Source organism: Trichinella spiralis, assembly GCF_000181795.1.
Source record: "Trichinella spiralis strain ISS 195 chromosome Unknown Scfld1, whole genome shotgun sequence".
In the NCBI taxonomy this organism is placed as follows: domain Eukaryota; kingdom Metazoa; phylum Nematoda; class Enoplea; order Trichinellida; family Trichinellidae; genus Trichinella; species Trichinella spiralis.
Window position 1 is genome coordinate 1,865,317 of NW_003526940.1, and position 10,240 is coordinate 1,875,556.

Here is a 10,240-nt window from a genome sequence, read left to right on the forward strand (position 1 = left end):
GCCAGATGGAATTTGACTGTAGCGAGATTGGAAAATTTTTTCATACAATATTGCAGCTCCAAGGCAGCTAGGAGTGAAAAGCCAAACAAAGAAAATGCATTTCAGCGGCCAATAGATTGGTATAATGAAAGATATGCATTCAGCAAAATAATCAATAAATCGAAACAAGCCAAAAATCACCCAATAAAACATCCATTGCTTACAGCTGACGTTTTCACTTGATTGCATCTCTATTAATGTCTTCATTGCTGGATAACCAATGCATATGCAATTGCACAACAATCCTGCACCAGGGCTAACAATCAAAAGCACACAAATCACAATTGCTAACATCACCGCAGCTTGGTAACGACTTTTGCCAGTTTTTTGTTCAATTTTAGCAAACACTTTTCCCACCAATCTGCTTTCATCACCAATAGCGTTCCAAATATCATTGCAAATATTTTGAAGAATTTGGGCCATTTTTCAAGCAATCCAACAACCAACAAGCAGTCAGATTGAAGCAAGCAAAGCAAACTAATTACTGTTTCGAATAGTTATCTGTATTAACTGAAACTTTAAAATAAGCTAAGTTTAAGTTTAAATTTAAAATGTTGGCTGAATTTTAAAACTACTTGTTCAAAGCTTTTGAATGGCCCCATTATATACTTAAATGGCATATAAATATTATAAAATTGTAATTATGAAAATTAAATATTAATCATTTATCCGTTGAATCAATTTTTTCATTTGAAAAGCACATATGAATAATGGCTATTTTGAACCAACGAACAAATAAAACTGATGACGATTAAGGTGCCATATTTATAAGGAACATTATGCAAAAGTTTTCCCATATTCCAGCATTCCACATGTACGCGACAATTTGTATTTAATTTTCATTAACCCTTTCGGGCCCACCGTATCAATTTTGATACATAATGTTTTATGCCCCATAGCTATTTACTGAAATGTTTTTGTTAGCCATGCTTGTGTTTATGTATTTTTGACATTTGTCTTAACAATATTTTATTGCCATTTTTTTTCTCATCTTAGTAGATTTTTTATAATGCGCCCTACTGTGCAGGTAGGTGAGACGAAAAAACATGAATTTGCATTTTTATGTATAAATTGAGAACTGAGCAGAATTTAAGGATAATAATTTTTTTACTAGTAGATGCTGATGTGAAGATGATGTTAAAATTAATTGCAGCCTCTAAAGTTTTTGGGGTGCTGAGTAGAGTTCCTTAGAATACCTGTATCAATTTTGATACACTGGGCTTTAACGGAAACTGCGCATCATGATTACTACCCTCAGCGTACTCAGATTCGCTTGCCCAACCCCGTATTACTTTTCTGAGAAAAATCATTTAGGATGTCTAATGAATTATTGTCAGATGCAATCAATAACATTTCTAAAAGTTTTGCACCATCGCTCATATTTATTACTGAGATCGCGTCCTCACTACACGTCTAGTAGTTGCTGTAATTTGGTAGTTGCTGCCCCATGCACCTGTCAATAATTAAACGTTGGAATCCCAAACATTTAAAAAAATTACAACATGAATATGGGTGGTATAGACCTGAACAACATGCTTGCTGCTCTATACCGCATCGAACACAAAAGTCAAAAATGGAACCGTCGCATTTTCTTTTGGATCATCAGCACTGCCATGACAAATGCATGGCAACTGTATAAGAGGGACAGAAAGGAGATGCCTGGAACATGCACAGGCACATTGGACCTACTAAGCTTCACTTGCCAAGTTAGTCAGTCCTTGTGTCTTGTGAACTTCCAGAAGCCATTCTCGTGCGTCTTCTCCAACGCCACCCCTGACGTCAAGACGATTGGGAAGACGACCAACTGACGTCTCAAGAGAAGTAGCAAAGGACCAAACTAGCCATTGGCCAGAAATCACTCAAACGCGAAGAAGATGCAGACTGTGTTCTAAGTTAGCCACGTGTCTGTGCAAAAAATGCAGTATTTACCTATGCCTAAGTAGCAACAGAAACTGCTTTACAGAATTTCATAAATAATTATTTGCCTGCCAATTACTGCATGCCTGCGTACATAAGAACAATAAGCGTATGCACAATTAGTTATAGAAACGTGTACTCCTTTGAGGCCCAGTGTATCAATTTTGATACAGCTCTAAAAATGGCAATATTATTATTCAAACAATAAATCCTATTAGAATTTTCATAGATAAATCCTATTAGAATTCATAGAATTACCATAACATGTTTAAAACGCATATTAAAAAAAATTTTGATTCACAGAAAAAATTGCTGGTCTGAAAGGGTTAACAAAGACGTTCTGTCTTCTCCCAATATAGTTCCAACTTCTACCCTCTACTCTAATAAGCAACTAAATCATTGCCATTATAATTTCTACATAACAATTTAGTGACCGATAGTTAGCTATTATCTATGAAACGTTAGCCAATAAAAATCATTTGAAGTATATTGCCTTTTAGGCTAAATGCGTACCTTGTTCTTTCTTGTTGACTGTTATATGTTTAAATACTGGTTTATGAAAGAATTTAGGTGATCCAGCATTGTAGCTGCAATGAATCCAACACTGGGTTATCAAAAGCAAAGCATGAGCTGCAGAAATGAATAGCAATTTCAGGAAATAATTCTCAAATTAACGGTGAGATAAGCATGCGAGTTGAGACATTATTATTATCATATAGGAATACACCACACAAGACAACAGGACGATCTCTGGCAGAATTACATGTGGGAAAAAGATAACCGATATTGTTGGACAGAATTAAACTGGATTTGGATACCAAAAAAGACATCGAAATATGGAAGCAGAAAATTTATCATGATAACAAGAGCAAGAGCAGAGAATTCAGGATAGGAGAAGAAGTGTGGATAGCGAATGAGCTGAATAGAGGATGGAACCCAGGAATTATAGATCATCAGACAGGAGAATTGTCTTATGAAGTACTCGTGGCAGGAAAAAATAGAAGCATGCGAATCAACTAAGGACGCGAAATGGCACTTTGGATGTGTCAAACCGATTCTCAGAGAATGACACAGAAATCAGAAGACAGCAAAATAGCACTTTAAATGAACAAAGTCTTCCACGCAGCAGTCGCAGGCGCTGCATTATCCCCGCTAGAGTAATAGTCAGAAAGTCAGTAGTCACCCTGAAAACAAAAAATATTGATACGTCCTTTTTGATATTAATATGTTAATTTTGCATATATTAAAAAATGACACTAATCGAAGTAAAAAGTGAACATCAATGTACTTGTGGAACCCGTTGCCAACAGTGTTTTGAATTTTATGGAAACAATTTTTTCAGATGATACATTTCTTTATACAGGTGCAACAACGATTTGTAAAAAGGTTTTGCCGTTTTTTATGAGTATGTTTCAAAGAAATAGAAAAAGCAGCGAAATATATCTGTTGCTTTTCTATTTTTAATGGTAAAGAGTGAAAATCGTAGCTGTACAAATGTGTGTCCTAAGATTTCTTACAATGTGTTTGTATGCCTGCACTATTTTAAAAATGGCAGAATAGCGGAATTTTTATAACATTACACAATGATATGCATGAAATGCCTAGATTTGCTTTTTGCAAATAAATTTTAGTGTTGAACCTGATTTTAGTCCAATGATTTATTTGAATGTGCATAATCATTAGGAACATGCAATTTGCTACTGCAATAGCTATTTGTATTACAATACAGCATCAGAATTATTACTAACGTTTTAAAATATTGAAACTTTATTTATGTTAATGAAGATTGAGATTGCAAATTTAATAATATTTATGTTTCAAACAAATTAATTGGTACTGAATGTTACCGTTGCATAGCATAACAGTGCAAATTATTAAAAATTATAAAAAATTAAAAAGGGGTAGACTCATTTTTGCCATCATAGACATGCCGCCTCGAAATTTGATTGGCTATGAATTTCCTATCCAAATTTAATTGGCTTTAAATTTCATTGGTTTACAAGCTGACTAACTTTCATTGATTGTCGTTGTGATGAATTTTATTTGTTATCGCGCTGCGAAATTTCACTGGTTGTGGCTGTGATGAATTTTATTTGTTTTCGCAAACCTAAATTTTACTGGTTGTCGTTGTAATGCGTTCTATTTGTCAAATTTCGGTTTCTATTCAATGGTCAGTTTTCTGATATTCAAAGCTATACTATTTATATCCTATATATATTTAAAAAATTACTGTTTAATGGTACTTATTTAATGAAATTAATTACAATTAATTATTTAATAATATTCAGTAAAATGGTGAATCCACCGCGCAAGTTTCCAAGTGATCTTTCTTACTAATAGCATCCGTAGCTTTTAAATTTGTACACATTGCACCCCTGCAGCCTATTTTATATCAAAATAAACTATTCTTTAAAAACAGTAAACACATGATGCACATTGAGTGTACACTTTGGAACATCCCTGATGTTTCTTCTGTTTGCCGGTGTTTCATTTTGTATGCCCTCGCTTCAAAAACAAAGGACGTTTTACTGCAACGGTTGCTTACAAGAAGCAAATCAGAATTATCAGACATAAAGAGAACAAGGAATAGTAAAAGAAAAAATTTTCGTCTGAGACCTTAAACATTGTCCATAGGAATATCAACCTTCTCCTATGTTTTGTAACTGAATGTTTTGCTTGTTCAAATTTTTTCTCTATTCAATGTCCACTTCCATGCAAGATGTAGGAAAATCGATAATCTGTCTGAAAATTTTGGAAATGGGGCCAACAGTTTTAATTTATCCACAAATGGCGCACCAAAGCTGATATCAAAGTATGCAATATCCTCTGCCCCGTGAAATGAAAAAGCTTCAGCAGCTGTTCTGCTTGGTGCTGTCCAACGCTTTCTTTCCGCTTTCTAAGTGCTTTACTTTTATCCATCCACGTTGATAAATATTGTTTCAAAGAATGTCAACCAACAGTTGCTTTGCTCGTAAGATAAATTACGTTTTAGCTAGCAATTTAACGAGATTTATGCACAAGATGCTTTTCATTTTGTCAGAAACTTTTCTGAAGAGTAGCTAAGGGCTATTCAAGTACAAAGGAAAATTGAACAAGTGATAAATTGTCCACAGCTGTAGCTATTCAGCTGAAAGTAGAAGTGGTGATTGCTGAATGTTAGCATCGAAATACTTTTCTGATTTTAGCTGGACTGTTATCTAAAAATGTTTCTGGTTTCGATGAGAATTTTATCTTTACTCTCTTCACTGTTTCTTTGACTTCCGTTCACCAGAGTTATTGTTTTTCTTCTTATGTTTCATGTTAATAAAAAAATAAAAATCTTGAATTTTATTTAAAAATAAAGAAACATGTGGTTGTACATTTTGTGTAAATTTTAAACTGTTTTTCAACATCTGAACTAAACTGACTAGTGCGTTGGTGTACACTTAAGTTGCCATTACTTTACCATTTGCATTTGTAACCTTCCAACTTGTATTTTCAATGATAACGAAATGTTGAAGGGAATAACGAGACTAAACCGGCAAATTTCAACAAGCAACAAAGTTAGTTACAAACCGTAGGAGCAGAATTTTATATATAATCAGAGGTGAACCCCGTTTTCACCATTTTACCAGTTTTCTGTTCTGTGTGCTTGACTTCGATTCATCTTCTCTCATGGCTGCTGATTTGCATTTGGTTTTAAATAATCGAAATAACTATAACTTAGTGTATGAAGGTAGAGTTCACCTCCTAAGACACACAAATTTTGAAGACAAACAGTGGGTTTGCCAACGGGTAAATAATATTTCATTATTATAATATGCTATTTTTATCAGTCAGCATTCTGATTTCTCATGCAGGTGAGAAGTGGATGTAGAGGTACAGTTTACACCAACCTCGAAGTAAACACGGTTTTGAGAACAGCACCGCATGCAGTAACGTGCACTGCCGACGACTACATATTGTATAAAATGGAGAAGAAGAACACTCTTTAACGCCGCGCAGGGGAGGAAACGAAGCCAGTGCCGCAGATATATAACGAAGAATGTAGCAATGCATCCACCAGTTTGGAAACTGCTGGTCAGTTTCCAACATACAAAAAAGTGGAAGCGGCCTTGTACAGAAGCCGGGCCAAACGTTTTCCACCACTGCCAGCAACACGCCAGCAGCTGGAAATTCCAACACCCTGGCGTGTTACGAAGTCTGGCCGGCAGTTTTTGATGTATAATAATGTACATAATTCTGTTTTAATATTTTGTACAGATGAAAATATACGGGAGTTGGCTGGACATACTGTCTGGTGCATGGATGGAACATTTAAAATTGTTCCTGAATGGTACCATCAGATGTTCAGCATTCATGTGTTTAAAGAAGGTAAATTAATACCACTTGTATATTGTTTAACAGTTAGAAGAGATCTCCCAACATATCATGAAATTTTTGATAATTTAATTTTAAAAGCGGCAGCGTTAGGGGTTGTCCTTCAGCCGCAAACTGTGATTTGCGATTTCGAAACTGCCCTTATCCCTGCGGTGCAGGCATCGTTCCCGGGCGTTCAAATACAAGGTTGCTATTTTCACTTCTGCCAAGCAGTTTTGCGGAAAGTGGCAGAGCTTGGATTGCGAACCAGGTACCTTCACGAAGCGGAAACAAAAAAGAAGATCAAAATGCTGATGGCAACAGCATTTTTGCCACTTCCTGAGGTACCTGCTGCCGTGGGTCTGCTTGGCAGAAACGTTACGGGTCTAATAGCAGCCTTGTTTGATTACTCCCGAAGAGAATGGATGACCCCCAACAAGCTGCCGTTATGGAATGTATATAATGTACAGACACGAACAAATAATCACTTAGAAGGCTGGCACTTGAAAATGAACCGGCAAGCGGGGAAACATCACCTCAGCTTTTATGAACTGCTCCAATTGCTGATTGATGAGCAAGGATCAACGGAAACGTTGATTCAGCAGGTGACGTCAGGACGCGTTACCGCCAACGATTTACGAATAAAGAACAGTAAATATGAAGAGGTGCAGCTACGCATAACAGCGTTGACTGCTGAATATGATGGCGGAACGCGTACAATGGAGCAGTTCTTAAAAGCTGTTGCGTATGATGTCCCTGAGCCGATTAACTTCTGAGTGCCACCTTCCCTGCACCTTTAATTTGTATTTTCTTATTCTTCGTAGTGTTTATTCTTGTTTGTATTATAGTATATCATATTGCAATGTCTTGTATTGTGTTGTATTATAATGTTGTATTGTATTGTCTTCTATATAGTTTTATAGTTTTTACCACTGAATAAATTTTCACCACTGAAAATTATAATTATCTAATTCACAACTTGGAAAGGAAACTTTTGAACAAGTTCTATAAAATGCTGTATAGTACACAAGCAATAAACTGAGTTAGCATACCTTAAAGATAAGCAAATTTCTAAGGTGTGATCAGCATATACACAAAAATATAATCTGAAGAAAATTTGCTTTTAAGATTATAATTTTGAAATGATAGTCAACTTTTAATTTTACTTAATGCTACTACAAATATATGTGGAATAAAAAAAGTTAAGCTTTGAATATCAGAAAACTGACCATTGAAGAGACACCGAAATTCGACATATAGAAAGCACTACAACGACAACCATTAAAATTTAGGTTTGCGAAAACAAATGAAATTTATCACAACCACAACCAGTGAAATTTAGCCGCGCGACAACAAAGAAAATTCACCACAACGACCACCACTAAAATTTAGTTGCGCTCATTGGCTTGAAAACCAATAAAATTTAAAGCCAATCAAATTTTGAGCGGCATGCCTTTGATGGCAAAAACGAGACTAAACCAATTAAAAACAATCTTTTAACATTCGTACACATTCGCAATCAGAACGTTTCACATTCGAAAATGGTAGCATGATCAGCGCATCAGAGAAAGGCGGTTAGGTTATTCACGGTGAACAGTAAAAGTTGTTCTCGTTGAACAGTAATCAAGGAAGATGGACAGTAAGCTTTCCATTCGTGGAGGAAATATTCTTCTGAATGCGTTTCAAAGCCGCTGCAGCACATAATGCGTGTGGCATCATTGCACTTATTTACGTCCAAAAATACGTAACTGGAGATACATTTGTCTGAATTTCCTCCATTAATGTCAGATACAGTTGGTTGCAGAATAGCTGAAAATGGAATGGATTTCTTTTATGAAAGTTTCTAACATGGCAATTTCAATTCATACTTGTAAATATTTATCAAAAATTATGAATATTGAAATTGTTCATTTAATAAAATAACAACAATATCATTTTTACATTCAAGTAACTGTTTCAAATTTTATGCATCATATAGAGTTGACCGTAATCAAAATAATTTTTAAATAATTAAGTATGAAATATAAGAATATAATGAAAAGAATAATGAATGAATAAGCGGATGAGCAGTAGAAAAGAGTGATGGTGGTGGTTATTCTGCAGTCATTTCTACACCAGTAGTGCAGCCAGATACAAATTCACTATAGCAAGATTGGAAAAACTTTTCACACAATGTTGCAGCTCCATGGCAGCTGTGAGTGAAAAGCCAAACAAAAAAAATGCATTTCAACAGCCAATAGATAGGCAAAATGCAGTTAATGCTTTCAGCAAAAAAATCAGTAATAGTGAACAATCCAAAAATTACCCAATAAAACATCCATTACTTGCATTTGCTTTTCTTATTTGATTCCATCTCTGCTAAAGTTTTCATTGCTGGATAGACAAAGCAAATCAAATTGCACAACAATTCTGTTAAACTTGGGACAAAAATCAAAGCCGTTACAAGCACGCTCACCAAAATGCCTGCGGCTTCTTTTCGACCGCGACCAGATCTTTTTTCAATTTCATCAAATAGTTTTCCAACTGTTCCACTGTCATTGTTAACAGCATTGCTAACATCTTTGAAAACGCTGTGAACAGTTTTGGCCATTTCCAAGCAATTCATAGAGCATTTGTTCACTTGACGCAATAGGGGAATACTAATTACTGTAAAGAATTGTCTGTAAATGTAAATGACATTTTAAAATAAACTGGTTAACTTTAATTTTAAACTTCACTTCAAATGATAGAAGTTATTCTACTGAAAAAAAACTCTGGAAGTTATAACATGTAAATGTATGGCACTTATTCAAATTCAAAATAATATATATATATATATATATATATATATATATATATATATATATATATATATATATATAGCAGCATTATTTTCTAAGTAAGAGGTTCAGAACGGTTGCAGACAAATTTAAATTTCTGATCATGATAAAAATGCAAATAGTTACAGATGCAGCATTATAATAAACAATAAGCATACATTTTAGTTGTTTAAACTTTAAACAGTGTGAACTTTAAACATTGAGCAATTTAGATTTTGCAGGAGAACTTTTCATTTAGTATCCGTGTGGCATCCACGGTGTTTGGTCCGTTTTGTTATACCCATGAAGAAAATTTTCCACCTTTTTTTTCCTGATTTATTTGAAGAGAAAGATTCAAAGGCTATGGGAAAAAATAACTTCAGAGGTACGCTAATGGACTACGTTAAATTTACAGAAGAGTTATATGAAGCCCGTGAGAAGAGACGTGCGCTCAGAGAGAAAAGAGATGAAGAGAATGCCAAATGTCGTGAAAACTGTGACCTAGCTGGCGAATACCACAAGAAGAAATAATTTATTTATGATAATTTACTGTATTTTATGTTTCATTTAGGTGTTTTTGTTTGTAAAAATATTTCAATTTTTTTACTTTGTTCACTATAAATAAATAATTTTTTCAAAACAAAAATAATAAATTTTGAATAAATTTTCAAAATAAATTTTAAACACAATCAGTATTTCGTTTTTTGCTGTTGAATTGCTTAGCAGTTTTTGCTCTTTTTCTTTATAATTTGCATATTCTCAGTTTGTCCCAACTCAACTGCAACCATTACTTTTTATCTTAATTTCATTGGCTACAACTGCTGACAGAACATTAGTCGTTTGATTAGTTATGTTATTGTTCCTGCAATAATTGGAGAAATGACAATAACAGTTGGTTCAATACTCCTCTTCTACTTCTTTGACGAACAGAACGAAGAAAGCCATTGCGAACATGTCTAATTATAAAATGTATCCATAATGATGGTTTGGTACTACTCGGTCCCGCTTTTCTCTCATTGGTCATTACCCACGCTATTTTATTGGACCGTCAAATCTTAATCACAACTGAAGAGTTTGAATCAATGAGCAATTAGACAAAAAAAAACAATGCGACAAAGACTTCACTGAGGAATTAGACAAAGAAAACC

The 10,240-nt window shown here is 34.5% G+C and overlaps 4 protein-coding genes across 4 annotated transcripts; 3 read left to right on the top strand and 1 right to left on the bottom strand.

Annotated features, from left to right (window-relative positions):
• Positions 1–46: 46 nt before the first annotated feature.
• On the bottom strand, positions 47–462 carry Tsp_07574a (receptor expression-enhancing protein 5; the record flags this gene model as incomplete). Its single annotated transcript, XM_003381842.1, has 1 exon — positions 47–462. A coding segment is annotated over exon 1 (416 nt), but the record flags the coding sequence as incomplete, so codon positions are not given.
• Positions 463–1,541: 1,079 nt separating this feature from the next.
• Positions 1,542–1,847, top strand: Tsp_07573 (conserved hypothetical protein). Its single transcript, XM_003381843.1, has one exon. The coding sequence runs from the start codon at positions 1,542–1,544 to the stop codon at positions 1,845–1,847; it is 306 nt and encodes a 101-aa protein (XP_003381891.1).
• A 3,908-nt stretch (positions 1,848–5,755) lies between these two features.
• On the top strand, positions 5,756–7,070 carry Tsp_07572 (hypothetical protein). Its single transcript, XM_003381844.1, has 2 exons — positions 5,756–5,795; positions 6,199–7,070. Exons 1-2 carry the CDS (start codon positions 5,756–5,758, stop codon positions 7,068–7,070), a joined length of 912 nt encoding a protein of 303 aa, XP_003381892.1.
• A 1,683-nt stretch (positions 7,071–8,753) lies between these two features.
• Tsp_07571 (conserved hypothetical protein) lies at positions 8,754–9,623 on the top strand. The gene is made up of 2 exons (XM_003381845.1): positions 8,754–8,866; positions 9,335–9,623. The coding sequence occupies exons 1-2, from the start codon at positions 8,754–8,756 to the stop codon at positions 9,621–9,623; spliced, it is 402 nt and encodes a 133-aa protein (XP_003381893.1).
• The last annotated feature ends 617 nt before the right edge of the window (positions 9,624–10,240 follow it).

Coding starts and splice junctions, on each gene's coding strand:
- Tsp_07573 (XM_003381843.1), top strand. CDS start 1,542: ATGAATATGGGTGGTATAGACCTGAACAACATGCTTGCTGCTCTATAC.
- Tsp_07572 (XM_003381844.1), top strand. CDS start 5,756: ATGCTATTTTTATCAGTCAGCATTCTGATTTCTCATGCAG. Junction 5,796..6,198: donor CATTCTGATTTCTCATGCAG/GTGAGAAGTGGA, acceptor TATTTTGTACAG/ATGAAAATATACGGGAGTTG.
- Tsp_07571 (XM_003381845.1), top strand. CDS start 8,754: ATGCCTGCGGCTTCTTTTCGACCGCGACCAGATCTTTTTTCAATTTCA. Junction 8,867..9,334: donor CTAACATCTTTGAAAACGCT/GTGAACAGTTTT, acceptor TAGATTTTGCAG/GAGAACTTTTCATTTAGTAT.